General features: G+C 37.5%; 1 protein-coding gene across 5 annotated transcripts in view; it reads right to left on the bottom strand.

Annotated features, from left to right (window-relative positions):
- THADA (THADA armadillo repeat containing) overlaps window positions 1-16,011 on the bottom strand; it is a 287,667-nt gene that overhangs the window by 253,798 nt on the left and 17,858 nt on the right. For all 5 annotated transcript variants that reach the window (XM_028514640.2, XM_036027907.1, XM_036027906.1 and 2 more), the window contains 6 exons: window positions 15,261-15,412; window positions 14,000-14,155; window positions 13,150-13,272; window positions 9,507-9,630; window positions 3,767-3,918; window positions 1,527-1,737 (listed from right to left, as the gene is read on the bottom strand). In XM_028514640.2, coding sequence (XP_028370441.1) covers window positions 1,527-1,737; window positions 3,767-3,918; window positions 9,507-9,630; window positions 13,150-13,272; window positions 14,000-14,155; window positions 15,261-15,412 — 918 coding nt within the window. The remainder of the gene's footprint in view (window positions 1-1,526; window positions 1,738-3,766; window positions 3,919-9,506; window positions 9,631-13,149; window positions 13,273-13,999; window positions 14,156-15,260; window positions 15,413-16,011) is intronic.

Here is a 16,011-nt window from a genome sequence, read left to right on the forward strand (position 1 = left end):
TATTTATATAAAATTCAAAATCACGTGAAAATAAATTTGTCATGTATAACGTACAATATTTTGCCCACATTTTTGGTGTATCAGGACAATGCTCTAACTAACTGAGCTACCTGGCCAGGGCTAAACATCAATGTGTGGCTGCTTCTCACATGGCCCTAATTGGGGACCTAGCCTGCAACCCAAACATGCGCCATGACTGGGAATTGAACTGGCAACCCTTTGGTTCACAGCCCGTGCTCAATCCACTAAGCCACAGCAGCCAGGGCTCTATTTTGTCCACATTTTTAAAGGAAAAATAAGGATGCGCATTATACATGGGTAGTACTAATTCCGTATGTTTTTAATTCTTTTATTTATGCTTATGCATTAAAAGTGTAACTCTAGCCCTGGCTGATGTGGCTCAGCAGATTGAGTGTCAGCCTTCAACCAAAGGGTCACCGGTTCGATTCCCAGGCAGGGCAAAAAAAAAAAAAAAAAAGAAAGAGAAAGGTGTAACTCTAGAAAGCAATAATGACATCTATCCTGCAATACAGTAACTGGTTTTGTTTCTAAATATAAATAAATAAATAATTGAATTTTTAAAATTAAAATAAAAGATATTTTCCTAAAGTTTGAGCCAAAAATATTTTGGTGTGCATTATGCACAGCAAAATGCAGACACATATTGTTTAATGGTATATACACAAGTGGTAAAACTTTGGTAAAACAAGATGAAAGGTTAATATAAAACACAGAAAAGTAACTACATGGTGTGGGGGGGAGAGGGAGCTATGACAACGGAGAGCCTTCAAAGGTATGGCTGCTGCTGTGTTTCTTAAGCTGGGTGCTATCACTTAGCTTGGGAACAAAACTTGTTAAATTTTTATATTATTACTACTTAAATCCTATATATTTAAATATTTTTTAATATTTGAAATTTTTCATAAAGTTTTAAAACTTTGGAGAAAATTTTCAACTCTATTTCTAACCTCTTTTTGTAAAAAAATAAAAATCCCTATCTGCCTTTATTTCCAGTACAATTTCAAAATGAAGGTTTTAAAATTAAGTACCTAACTCTCCAACAAATATTTGTTGAACTCAGCCACCTGAGACCCTAGCCTTTAGAACTGGCTGTCAGGAAAGAGTACGTCGGCCAGGTGAGACATGAACTATGGCAGACAAAGGAACTCTCTGCTCTACTCAGAAACAACAAAGACGATGTGGCTACAGTCAGGGTAAAATTTCTGCAGAAGAACAAGTACATTTTAGTACAGAGAGAGTTCAAAAGCAGCTTTACTAATGTACATTTGCACATCTACTTATTTAATATGAACATCTGTTTAAAAGCAAGTGTTAGAGCTGAGAAAACTATTTGCATGAGAAACTCAGGGTATTCTCATAAACTGGTAAACTACTATGCTGGTAAACTCAAACAAAAAACCACAAAGAAATGTTTAACCATTAGATATTCTAACTAAATGAATAATGAATGAGTAAGATACTGGTTTTGATAAATGAGAGCAAAAGGTCATTTACTCAATACAAACCCATTAATGTGTTACTTTCCACCACAGCAGCAGACTTATCTCCATCTCCACACAAAACCTGCTGAGTTAAGTAGGTGGACAGAGATGACGGCAGAGCGTTCTGACAGATCAAGAAGTTCAGCAGGTAGGAAGCTGTTACACAGTCATAGGGTTTGGTGCTGGTGCTGAGCGCCAGTGCTGCCTGGAATAAGCCTTGCAGTTTCTCCGAATCCTAGAATAAGGCACAGACTCGGTAACTGTCACTGAAATATTTCTTTAACTTGAAGGAATAAAAAAAGAGAGCCTGCTGCATAACTGCAGTAAGAACATTAATTCCCTTTCTCCTTGAATATAGGTTAGAGTTTTTATTATAGTAATTAATGATTATTATTAATCAGTTCTAGTGACGAGGGTCTTGAAAATAATATTAGTTGGGATATTCAACATTGATAAAGCTTTTTTTTTAAAAAAAGTACCTTCCTTCAGCAAAAGTGTACTTTTTCCTGCAGGAATTCTGCTATGACAATAGCCAGATCATTCCCATCATTTCTATATACAGAGACCAGAGTTGTTCGGTATATCCAGGTTGTTTTACCTGGTCGGCATAGTCCTACCCTTTTCCCTTTCTTCTTCCCATAGAACTAGTTCAAAAGACGAAATTACAAATCCCTACAAAAATACAAGTCCATCAGGCTGCTCCTGGCAAAGCTCCATGTATACACATGGAAGATAAACAGAGAAGTCTCAGAAATTCTGCATCAGAGCTCCCACACCTGTATCTACCTATATCTCATGTACAAATCCACTCACACGGCCCCATCCAAAAAGAAACAGAACAAAGGACAATTCGCTGTACTACCCATGGAAAGGCAAGTGGGCTGAGGACAGGAGATGTGGGTCCTAGTCCCAACTCCATGATTGACAAGGGGCATGTTCACCATGCTGGAACCCAGTGTTTCCCTGCTCAAAAATACTGAGTAGACTAGGATTATTCCATAGCTATCTAATATAAGAAAAAAAATCATTATAAACTTAATTTTGAGTTTCATTACAGGTACACTCACAATTAACGATGTCAAATGTACTAATTCAAATATCAGTTAATTTAAATTTAAATTCTTTGCCTTTTGATATGTTTAATTTTTTATGACATAAAAACCTTAAAAAGTGTCCAAAAGCTCAACTCTAAATAGTATTGGAAATAACCAATTAACCATCTAAGCCATTTCTTGTAACTAACAGTTAAGTCTCTGAATTCCTTAACTAACCAGTTAGTAAGAAACATAATATATAGCCTGTGGAATCTAAAATATCTTTGTTCTACCATCTGAGGTCAATCAACATGTAATATAAAGACCTTGGATATGTTGTTCCACAAGAAATAAGGGCAGTAGATTTTATATATACATATCTATGTGTGTATATATGTGTGTATCTATCTATCTATATATATATATATCCTTAGAATGCTTAGGTTAGCATTCAAAATGTTTTAAATTTAACTATATTAAAATATTAATTATATATTAATAATATATTGATATAAGGTATACCAAGAGAAAGACTTTGGAAATATATAATTAATATTTAAAAATCTTCAATGCATATTCCTAAGATCATTTTACTAATATGCAAGCCACACCAGATAGGAAAACCATGGGAAGTGCAAGGTGCTGGGAAGAGAGTGGAGGCTGGAGATGTAGTAGCCCGACCAGGGAGAGAACTGTCGTTAACCTCAAGTACTCTTGAGTTTCAGTCTCGGTTTAGCTATTGACTGTAGGAAGATGAGAAACATATTTTCTACCTCACTTAACACCCAGCTACCCAGTCTAATAAGCAGGGAGATTATCTCAAAAATTTTTGTTCAAGTTACAGTAAGTGATGTATTTTGATCAAGCATTAACATGTCCAAGGAAACTGGGGAGACCACATTAACTGAAATGTACCAACAGTCTCATAAACAACAAAACCTACTGCTTCCTACACCTCCCTTTTTATCAAAACAATTAAAAAAACAAAGCTCACTGATTTGGCCTTTGCTTTCTGTACAGCATCACCTCCTTCCCCATCCCCTCCCCCCATCTCCGCCATCCCGCCACCCCACAACAGCCACCCCACAACAGCAGAGGCACTAATGATAACTGAAGCCGCCAGAAGTGGAAGAAAGCAGATGCAAAGAGCCTGAACAACCCACTGATTATCTAGTGCTTTAAACAGCAAGTTTGCATGCATACACATTTACATAGGAAAAGTCCAAATACCTGCAACCGTACAACTGTTTTTGGTAACTTCATTAGAAGATCAAATGCTAAAACTTTCACTGTTTCAAAAGTGCTGGTTAAACAACCTATTAGTGTTTGGAAATGGTCGACATCAATATCATGACTCAGCTGATACACTGTTTGGGCTTGACCTAAAAAAAAAAGATTTAAAAGTGCATAAAACATAAAGGAAATCAACATTTTGAAGTTATTTGGCCAAATTTACAGAAAATTTGTACAAAAATTCACACTTCATACTTTACCCATAACATAAAAGTAATTTTTCCATTAATTTTATTCCTTAAAATGATAAAATAATAGGTAGTATAATTTTCTAAATAGGAAGTAAACGTTTTTTAATTTGTTTAAATAAAAATTTTGTTTACAACCACTTCATTCTTTTTCAAAAGGTTACATATTATAACAGGTACCTAAGCTATTTTTTGAATAAATAAAAACCAATAAATGAAGAAATACACCTTTAGAAAATCTTCATAAAACTTCTTGACCTAGACTCCAAAGTCCTACCGTATCTTAGTTAAGCTGATACCGAATAATCAAGGTGACACAGCCTGACAGAATTCCTGGGCAGTGAGGATAAAAGGAGGAAGCTTTTGGCCCATCCAGGAAAAAAGCTCGATTCATCTACAAAGTGGAAAAACAGTCTGGCTTCACTCTCGGACACAGCAACGTGCAGTGCTAGAAGACAGTGAAGCAACGCTTACAAAATCCTCAGGGAAAGAAAGTATGACAAAAAATTGTGCATCAAAATCTGACTGCAATGTCAAAAATAATAGCAATATAAGTATTTTTGAATGTACAAAAAATAAAAAAAAAACATTTCCCCAACTCTTCTCAAAGAAAGATGAATTTCAGCCAAACAAGAAACAAACAGAAAAACTATCACAAAAGAATGCTGTCAATGAATTCATTTAACTCCAAAATCAAGACTGAGCAACTGTGGCAAATAATGGCTTTCATAGCAGAATGTGAAGAACACTTAATAGCATTTAACAAGTTAACCCAATAAGTTAACCTGATAATAACTGAAAACAGTCCTACATTTACTTAATTTGACAGAAGTTGTTCAATATAAATCAGTGAATTTTTATTTCATCTTAACTCACAAGGTAGTATACCCCTGTAAAATTCGTAAAGCAAGGAAATGAAGTATTTGTCACTTCATTCACACCTCTGCTCAAATTTGCTTCTTCTAGTCAAATTTGGATACCTTTCTTTTTCTTTTCTCTTGCCTTATTGTTCCGCTAAAACTTTCACTACAATGGGGAATAGCAGTGGCGAAAGTGAGCATCCACGTCTCAGGAGAAAGGCTGTCTGTCTTTCCCTGTGAGCATGATAGAATGTTGGCCGTGGGTTTTTCATGACTGTTCTTTATCACACTGAGACGTTCCTTATATTCCTAGTTTGCCGAATGTTTATCGAGATTATCGTGTGTTTTTCCTTCGTTCTAAATGTGGTACGTATTGTATGTTACATTGACTATTTTTTCCTTTTGTTGAACCACCCGTACATTCCTGGGATTAAATTCCACTTACTTAGCCATGATGTATAATACGTACTTTTAGAATGCTGTTAAGATTTGGTTTGTCAGTACTTTGTTAAGAATTTTTGCATCTATATTTTTAAGGGAGACTAGCCTATTGTTCTCTTGTGGAGTTTATCTGGCTTTGGTAGCAGGGTGATGCTAGGTTAGGAAATGTTCCCTCCTCTCCAATTTTTTGGAAGAGTGTGATTAGGATTAGTGTTCATTCTTCTTCCCACCTTTGGTAGAATTCACCAGTGAAGCCACTCCTGGACTCTGCGTAGAGGCTTTTGATTACCAACTCTATCTCTTTACTTGCTATTGGTCTGTTCACATTTTCTATTTTTCTTATGTAATTTTATGTTTCCAGGAATCTGTCCATGTCATTCAGGTTATTAAGTTACTGGAAATACATTGTTCAAAGCACTGTCTTACAATCTTTGTTATTTCTGTAAGCTCAGTAGAAACACCCTTTCATTTTTTATTTTAGTTATTTATGCCTTCTTTTTTCCTTAGTCAGCATAGCGAAAACTTTGTCAGTTTTGTTGATTTAAAAAAAAAAAACCCAACTTTTGGTTTCATTGATTCTCTGTATTGTTTTTCTGTACTCCACTTCATTTATCTCCATACTAATCTTCATTATTTCCTCCCTTCTGCTACCTTGAGGTGAGGTTTGCCTTTCTTTTTCTAATTCCTTGAGGTATAAAGTCAGATTATTGACCTCAGATCTCTCTTCTTTTTCAATGTTGGCATGTACAGCTATAAATCTCCCTCTGAGGTCTGCTTTTGTTTCATCCCATAAATGTTAGTATGCTATATTTTTGTTTTCATTTCTCTTGGAGTAGTGTCTAATTTCCCTTGTGATTTCTTCCTTACCCACTGGTTGTTTAAGAGCTATGCTCAAATAGGCAGCCCTCTCTGACACTACTGTATGAAACAGCTAGCCCTCCCCATCCTCCCAGGCGGTCTGGGATATCTTCTTCCCCTTCTTAGCTTGAAATATTTCTTACCCTCACCTGAAATTCTATGTATTACTTGGGAATTTACTGTCTAATTCTCTTCACTAAAATCTAAGCCGGAAATGGGAAGCACTGCGTATCTTTGGCTGCATGACATATAATAAGCACTAAATAAATATTCGCCAAACAACTCTTTAATCTAATTGTGAAATCAAGTGTTTCACCATGAATACTGTGATATTTTATTGAGTAAGAAAGATGCATGTGGCTTATTCTTCTTGAACTAGGACATACTTGAGGAAAAGGAGAAACCATTTGACTAGTCCCAAATCACAGACTTTCTGTAAAATAAGGCCCACGTTAAAGTTCTTGAGAAAAAGATGAAGAGTAAGTCCACATTTCCCATCCTGTATTTCACGGCCATGCCTCTTTAGCTTTCTGTAAAGGTAATAGATATAGTATGACTTGCATCATTTGCATTACCCCCAAGTTGTTTAATTAACATAAATACTGTGACAATACTATGATAACAGTCACTAATTATGTGACTCATTCATTAGGAAGATGAATCAGGTTTTTCACTTTTAAAGTACATTTAAATGTGTTAAACTACTCTCTCAGTTGAAAAATTACCAGTATAACTCAGCCTAGTGTTATTTCTCCTATACCTAAGTGCAACTATAACTACGTTAAATGTACAGAACACCTTTTGTTAATTGGACAATCACTCTTAGATAAAACTTTATTTTCTAAGTTCAGCTGTAGTACCATTGAAATTCTCTAAATTGGTGGATGCCCCTATATACATTTTCTGTGGTAGTTGTAACAATTTTTACCACCAACTCGGTAGCTTAAAACCACAGAAATCTATTCTCTCACAGTCCTGGAAGCCAGAAGTTCAAAATCAAGGTGTTGTTAGGGCTGTGCTTACTGGAGAGGCTCAAAAGGAGAACTTGTCCCTTGTCTCTTTCAGCTTCTGCTGGTGGCCAAGATTCTATGGCTGCCACATCGACTCCTCCTCTCCCATGTTCCCCTCTCCCCCTTTGCCTCCGCATCTCCCTTTGCCTCTCTCTCTCATACCGACACTTGTGATGGCACGGAGCCCCATCCAGATCATCTGAGATTATCTCACTTTAAGATCTTAACTTAATCATATCTGCAGAGAATCTGTTTCCAAGTAAAGTGTCCACACACGGGTTCTGAGGATTTGATGTGGATGGCTTCTGGAGGTCATTTTTCGGCCTCCCACATCTGCTTTCACAAGGTGATCAGATTGATCATCCTGGGACAAGCCAACCTCATGTGCTTCCTGATACGATGCCCTGAGAAAAACATCACATCACCGAGGCAACATTCCTACCAAAAATGTATAACCTCAATGAAATCATGAGGAAACAGTAAGAGTGAATACATTTTTCTAAAATGTTAATGTCACAAAATAACACACTTTCCAGATTAAAGGAGGCAAAAAGAGATATAACAACAAAATGCAATGTATGATCTTGGACTGGTTCCTGAATTACAGGGAAAAGATTTTTTTCTAAAAAAGGCTACCTATTGGGACAATTGGAAAACTTTGAATATAGACTATATATTAGATAACAGCATTACATCAACATTAAATTTCCTGAATGTGATATCTGTGTTATTGTTAGAAAATTAATGATAAAGAGACAAAGCAAATATGGCAGGTTCTTGAATAACATCATTTCATTCAATGCCCTTTCATTATAACACTGATGATGGATTCCTGGCAGGGGCCACTGTCGGTGTGGAGCCTGCAAGTTCTCCCCATGTCGGCATGGGTTTTCTACAGGTAGTCCAGTCTCCTCCCACATCCCAAAGATGCCCATGTTTGGGTAACTGGCGTGTCTGAATGGTCCCAGTCTGAGTAAGTGTGGTGTGTGGGGGAGCTTGCTCCCTGCAAGGGAAGCGCATCCTGCTCAGGGTGAATTCCCACCTTGTGCCTTGAGCTGTCAGGATGGGCTCAGGCCACCCAAGACCCTGACCAAAATAAATGGGCTGGAAAAGAATTATCTTACTTGTTTTTATTAATCTTTCTTAAATGTATGTGTATCTCACATTTATTTCCATGTTTAGTATTAGAAGTGTTTTAGGTCTTTACTTAGAAGTTAGGTGATGTTTTTGTGGCCAAATGTATGCTGTAGAAACTCAACTCCTATTTATAACAACTAGCCTTTGGTAAAATTGGTCTAGTTACATGCTGTTTCACTTAAAATTACAACTTCAAAAACCCATTATTGCCATTAAGTGTGGACTTTCTGTATGGCAAAATATAAACAAGTAGTAAATCTGCGTAGAGGATACATGGCCGTGCACTGAACTATTCTTGAAACTTTACTGTTGGTTTAAATTTTTTCAAATAAAAACTTGAAAATAATGGTTTTTGAGCCTAGAAGCAAGCCTGTGTTAGTACCAAATTACTCTCCTCCCAGCTAAAAAATTATACTTTGCTAAAAACTTAAACTAAAAAAAAATTCTAATTATAATGTAAAGTTCCCTGATCCTCTGGCCATTCCTTCAGAAAAAGCAGCTGAGCAGGACGTTTTTCTGTTTGACCACAGTCAAGAAAGACTGAGCACAAATAAGAAATCCATGTGAAAACACACATAAACTCATGTACACGGATAAAAAGAATCATATCTTGTCGCAAAGGGAAAAAAACGCAGAGGGAAGTTACATGTTCAGCCTCTCCGAGGGCCCCCCCCACCCCCGGAAGAAGAAACAAAGGGCATCACTAAATCAGAATACCTGGAAACGCCGCCCTCTTACAGTCTGTCTGCACCAGACTGAGGCTTACAAAATGCACAGCATGTGAAGGGAAACCACATTTTAACCACAAAGACTCACTGAGGAATGTTATACATAAAACTATTTTGTTTTACATTTAAAACTTAACTGACTGAGCACTATATTAGGACATCAACATGTAAATTGGGGCATGAGGAAAATAGCAATTCTTGTAATAATCACAGTTCCATGAAAACTGTAGTTTTGAGTTGGTAAATAATAACTATTGACAGTGTCTCGCCATCCTGTCCCTTACTGACAAATTTAATTATGTGCACATAAGCATTATATAGGGAAAATAGAACCTCCCGTAAGAACCTAAAAAGACAACAAAATTCAAGTAAAACAAAATGTTGAAAAAGCATGTGTTTAGGAAAGTGTTTCAAAATAAAAACACTTTCCTTCCTAAACATTATTGAAAACTTACCTTCGGGGACAGGGAAAACTTCAGCTATTGAGCCTAAAATGGTTAGAGCTGAAAATCTAGTTGGGTAGGAAGAGCCAGGAAACAATGCTTCAAAAAGACTGTTGCAAATGGATGACATGAAACTCTAAAAATAAAGTACAATAAGTATAATTGAGTTAACTCACAATAGGTTATCTTCAAAGCATCACCTTTAAGAATGGGGCTTTTTCTTTTAATTAAGGGAGAAAAGATTTTTTTTAAACAATACTAGCTGTTCAGTTCCCTGGACAATTCTGATTGACACCCTTGATCATAAGCTACATCATACCCTTAATGAACTCTGTATTTGTAGAGTCAATAAGTACAATTCCAATTGTACTCCTCTCAAGAAAAAAACATTTTTAGTAAAAACAGCTCCACTCTGCCCTGACTTATGCTAAAGCTGTATGACTACTGACTTTCTTCACTAGGGGCATTCAGGCATCAAAGGGATGTATACATTTTACGTTTTTAAATGACCAAAGAAATATCCAATATGTACTACCCGATAAATCTGATGAATGTAATGCTTTATACATTTGGCTATAATGACATAATTCCTTTAAAAAGTCCCAGAATTCCATTGTTTTCTGTCTGCCCCTTTGAGACTCCTGCTCTACTATTCTGTTTATACAAATGATGAAAAATTAAAACTTTCAGTAAAATGAAATTTTTCAACCAAAAGCAAAGTAGAAAACACTTCATCCAGGATAAAATCTGTTTCCTCCAAATAAAATAATAATAGGGTTATTTTTTCTGTGTAAGATCAAAGAGAAAAATTATTAGGAAAAGTTGTGATTCTCAGGCATCTCATCACTACTATGCCCTGATGACATGTATTTGTAACTGAGCAGACAAAAGCAGCTCTAGTCTCAACTGACTCTAGTAGGATCCCTGCATTCATTTCTTTGGTCAAGGACTTACAACTTCAAGGATTTATCCCACAGGCCCTTACAGACCTTATGTAAGAGTTTATTAGTTTATTATTTCTATTGGGTTTCAAAGAAATAGGGTAGTTATTGAAAATATCCTAGTTAAACTAATTTTAATTATGAGTAACATAATATTCCTATTAAAGGGCAACACATTCATCCTTTAAGAATGATCTTATACCAATTAGTGTCATTTATAATATTTTTAGATAGAGTTCTTTCCCTCAGCCAGACTGCAAACACAATGAAGGCAGGGACCATGGTTTATACAGTACATTTATATCCCTTGTCCTGAGCATACTGTCTTACACACACATACAAGATTTGCTCTGGCTACTTTTTTTAAAAGAGTATTTTTTTTTTTAAGAGAGAGAGGAAGGGAGGGAGAAAGAGAGGGAGAGAAACATTAACGTGTGGTTGCGTCTTGCACGCCCCCTGCTGGGAACATGGCCCACAACCCAGGCATGTGCCCTGATTGGGAATGAACCAGCGACCCTTTGGTTTGCAGGCCAGGGCTCCATCCACTGAGCCACATCAACCAGGGGTGCTCTAGTCACTTTTAATGGCTCCTAGTGAGGTTTCCAATTACCTTAACTAGCATTCAAAACTCTACTTGATTTACTAACTAATTTCCAACTTGCTTTTCTAACTCACTTGCCATTACTCACCTCCTCTGTTCCTCCAAGTATCTTATATCATTCACATTAGTGGATTCACCATTCCCCAAATTCTCTCTGTCCTTTCTTACCTCCAAACCTTCACTTAAGCTGATACTGAGGGAAAACACTACTCAGATTTTAGAGTCAAGAGCAAATCTGGATCACTACTTATGAGCTGAGAGACCTTGAGCAGGTTACTCAACTTTTCCCAGCTTCAGTTTTGTCACTTTTAGGTGAGGATAATAATGTCTATCTCACAGCAAATAAAGCATTTTATAAACTTAAAAGTACTCTAGCTATTAATACCAGTTTTTCAGTTATAAAATAACCTCCTTCACTGGACTAAGAACATCCTTTCCAGATAACGGCCTCTTCTCTTCCCCAGCGCTCAGTCTGTCAACGGGCTCTGGGCCTACCACACACTGTGCACGACACCCACTGTCACGCTGGTGTTTACAAGATAATGCCAAAGTCACAACCTGCAAAGCCACAGGTGACTACAGTTGGGAGAAAATGTAAGAACCACGAGACTGACTCTGATTAAGACTCTAAAGACTAGCTGTCAAAAAATATATATCCATAAGCACAGCTAAGAAAACACGCACACAAGGAAATCCAGAACGTCAATCCACAAAACTGGTTTTGTGTTTCTAAGTACCTAATTCAGAGAAAATATCACGTTACCCCTTGCAAAAAGAAGCAAAAGAGATGTGTTTTTGTAGACCCCAGAAAGGCTAAAACATAACTGTTCCACACAGTAAGTGCTCAGTATATACTCTAATCACTTTTAATGACTCCCAACAAGGCTCTCTGGAGTGATTTAGAGGTTCAAAGAACTTTCTCACTTTATTCTCAAAACCAACCTTTTCACAGAGGTTACTAACCCCACTTACAGTTGAATAGATTCATAAAGGAAGCCAACTAGTTAATAGCAGAATTAGGACTAGATTATACTTTTCTAATCTTCATTGTTGGGATTCTACAAAAACGAAGATGAGTTCAGCCTCTGTATAAGAATATTCTTCTTCAAGCCCTGGCTAGCGTAGCTCAGTGGATTGAGCGTGGGCTGTGAACCAAAGCATCGCAGGTTCGATTCCCAGTTAGGGCACATGCCTGGGTTGCAGACCACGGCCCCCAGCAACCACACATTGATGTTTCTCTCTCTCTATCTCCCTCCCTTCCCTCTCTAAAAATAAATAAAATCTTTAAAAAAAAGAATATTCTTCTTCAGATGACTTTTTATCTTTTATTACAAAATTGAAACCTAGGGCCCATCCGTAATGTTTAGGGTAGGTAGTATATTACAGCTCCAATACATCAATTTATTACACTTGTTTCCCTAAATGAAATAAAATAGATGAATACTGTCCTCTACCTGTGTCTTAGAAGAAAAATTAGAGTCTACTTCTGAGAGACTAGATTTGGAGTAGAACCAGTGGTGAAAAGCTCATTCTGTTCAGATGGACAGAAATTAAAGTTGTCAAGATGAGCCCCGGCCCAGACTGGGGCTTCTATATCTGAGGTTCCATCCATCCCATTAACACAGGATCCTAAAAGTCACCCTACCCCACTCTTCAAGCTCTCTCCAAAAGGGGATAAACAGGAACCTCCATAGCTGGGCCATGGGCCAGGAGCCCATCAAGCCACTGAGTATCACAGTATAATGGAAGCAGGCCCAGACACAGCCGTCTTCCACCCTAGGGAGTTATGGAGAAGTTCAGGGCCAGCAATTACCCTTTGGTTAAAGGACTAAATTCACCTGGCCCACAGAAGCTGTAAATTATTGAGGACAACTCACTAATATCATTTTCCAACAGACCTGAAATCCAGCACTGGTTCCACCCCTCAGTCTGCCGCAAGAGAAGTGCAAAAGCACCAACAGGAATATGTGGAACCCAGCCTGAAGGACACAACACGTAAGCCCTACTTACCAGGAGACTTCCATTTCTTTCCCTTTAATGCATGTTCATAGTAATGTTCATTCATTGTTTTGGGTTTCTTACAAATCCGTATGTCTAGAAGTGTATCACCTACCTTATATTGCCATAAAGAAACAGAAGGGTGTTGTCTGGTTAACTCATTCTCTGGTTCGTGTTTGGATTTGTTTTGTTCCAGTTTATAAAGTACCTGAGAACTCTCCTGTATCCTACAAAACAACTTTGGAGAAAAAGAAAAATGAAGCACAAGTGAGCCACGTGAACCTTCAATGTCAGCCTACAAGACAAAGGAAACACTTTCTAAATTCTTTACACTAAAACTTGAGGCAAGGAAAGTACTGGTTTTTAAACTCTTAATGTTTACACAGTGTCTCTTTCTGATAGAAAATTAGCGTTTATATTTTAAAAACCAAAACCAACATATTACTGCAAACCAGGACACAAGTCATTAAATCACAGTTGTTTCCTGTAGGTCATCCTGAACCTAACTAAAGATAATATATTTACTTCTATACTCTAACAATTCTTCACTCCATAAATGTGTCACATGATTATTTCAAGTTGAATTATTCAATAATGACTGTTTCATGAGGTGCTTCGCGAAACTATAAAAATACAAAGGCATCCTCCTTTCTCCTAACAAAGTTTCTTAAGATAACTCACACCACAAAAACTCATCACTAAACTTTTTTCCCTTTCAAAAAAAAAAAAAAGGCCCAGTTTGATTTATTACACCAAAATGACAAGACTTTTCACTGCGGACTTGAATCCCACACGTACAGTCTTCTTCCGGAGCATGGCACAGCTCACAGAAGGGCCGTGAAGAGCTGCGGCACTCCCAGCCCGTGACCGTTATTCTCACTCACTCCCAAGGTCGGGGCTCTTTTCATAAAACATTTCAAGAGCAAAGTTCACACATTCCAATGCTTTCTGATGAAAAACTCTACCTTTTTAAGAAGAGAACAAATCTGCTGCCGCACTCCTGGAGACTGACTATTAAGATTGTATGTGATAAAGAACTGAATCCACTGCATTTCTTCGGTGGAAACGATTTCTGTGCTTCGATTACTTTCACAAAGCAAGCCTAATGTATCTATCCGTACCTGAAACACATCAAGCAATAAAATGTTAATTTTTCTTTCTCTCTTTTTTAAAAAGAGTTTATTTATTTTTAGAGAGAGGGGGACAGAGAAAGAGAGGGAGAGAAACATCAATGTGTGGTTGCCTCTTGTGCACCCCCTACTGGGGATGTAGCCCATAACCCAGGCATGTGCCCTGACTGGACACTTTGGTTCACAGGCCTGCATTCAATCCACTGAGGTACACCAGCCAGGTAAAATGTTAATTTTTCAATGAAATAAGTGAAGCCTAAACCACTTGACATGGTTAATTATTTACACAGGCTACCAAAGGGAAAAAAAATCAGTAAGCCTTTGTTTACCCATGTGTACTTAAGAAAGGTGCCCTAATCCCAAAGATCCTAAAGTTATTTTCTATGAAATTACTTTATTAAATGTGTAAATTGGATATTTATTAAACAGTCTTAAAGATTCTTATCCCACAGGAATGGTCCACTTCATTCGCTTTCTCAGTGGCCACCCCACCCCGGGACCTCGTCACTTTGCTCTCAGATCACTGTCGTGCAGTCTGACCAGTCTCCTTTCTTTCTGCTCCCAGCCTGCACACTCACCTCTGTCTGCATTAACTCCACCTCACTGCTGGAAGTGGTTCCCAGTTACCAAGTGAATGAAAACTGACGCCTTCAGCCTAGGACTGGAGGCTTCCCTAACACAGACGGAACACTCCACTCCTGCCAAACAGCTCGTTCAGTCATTCTCCGGTCCTGTCTGTCACTCTGTGGGGCTCCAGTGCTTCCTCTCCTCTAACCACAGTTAGCACTGCCCTGATCAGCCGCCAGAGCTCCAGTCTCTTCTCCTGAGCTTCCTGAGTCCTTACACATAAAGGATTCTTGTATCTGTATTTTCTTCTAAGAGTCTCTAGTTGTTTTATGCAGGTTTTCTTATACCTTCAACTAAACTCTAAGTAGCCTAAGTACATGGTCTTCACTTTTCATTCTCTATTCATCATCCTTATGGACCCCTTAAAATAGCGATGGGCATAACAGGGGCCTCTGTACTAAACTGCTAAATGAAAAATAAATCAGGGATCTAGTGCATGCATGAACTCCTAGGTATTCTGTTGGCTTACCTGGCAGTGCTGATGAATTAAGCCTTGCTTTATTTTTGCACGGGACACAAGATTTCCCCAAGCATCAGCTGCAGACTGAAGGTGTCCATGAGCTCTCGCTGTTCGCAGACATGCCATCAAAGCTCCCAGAGCCCCTCTACTATGATGGGACCCTAAGGATGGAAAAGATTGCTTGTTTCAAAAGTACAATAACAAAGACCAGTATTGTGCTATGTAATAATCACTATAATTTTAATGTTTATAATACATTTTTAAAAAATAAAAATCATATTTTAAACTGAATTTTAGCATAAGTTAAAGTTCCTATTATAAAATAATTATTTAAAAGATTTAACAATTCTTGTGTCAATAATTTCAAATAAGCAAAATCCTCTTATTGTTATCTTTTTTAAAAATCATAGTTTTTTGCTAGTATTTTTACTTTTCCCTTGACCATTCAAAAACAAATTAGCAAGTGAATCAGAAAAAAAAATCAGGTGGAGAAATGTTTGAAACAATAAAAATAACTAAACTGACTTTCAGCCAAAAATAGGAAAAACACTCAGTGTTTCATTTCTCGAAAAACAAACACTGAACCTCCCTGCATATTCCTCCCTAGTAAAGAAGATAAAAGGAGAATCACAAAGAACATGATGCTTTCACAGGCTAGGACATCAGCCATTACTAAGAGGACAAAGAGCTCTGGCTCACAGAGCACCTTGATATAAAAACCAATCCTGCCCTGGCTGGTGTGGCTCAGTGGATTGAGTGA

The sequence above is a fragment of the Phyllostomus discolor genome, chromosome 6, assembly GCF_004126475.2.
Source record: "Phyllostomus discolor isolate MPI-MPIP mPhyDis1 chromosome 6, mPhyDis1.pri.v3, whole genome shotgun sequence".
Taxonomy (NCBI): Eukaryota; Metazoa; Chordata; class Mammalia; order Chiroptera; family Phyllostomidae; genus Phyllostomus; species Phyllostomus discolor.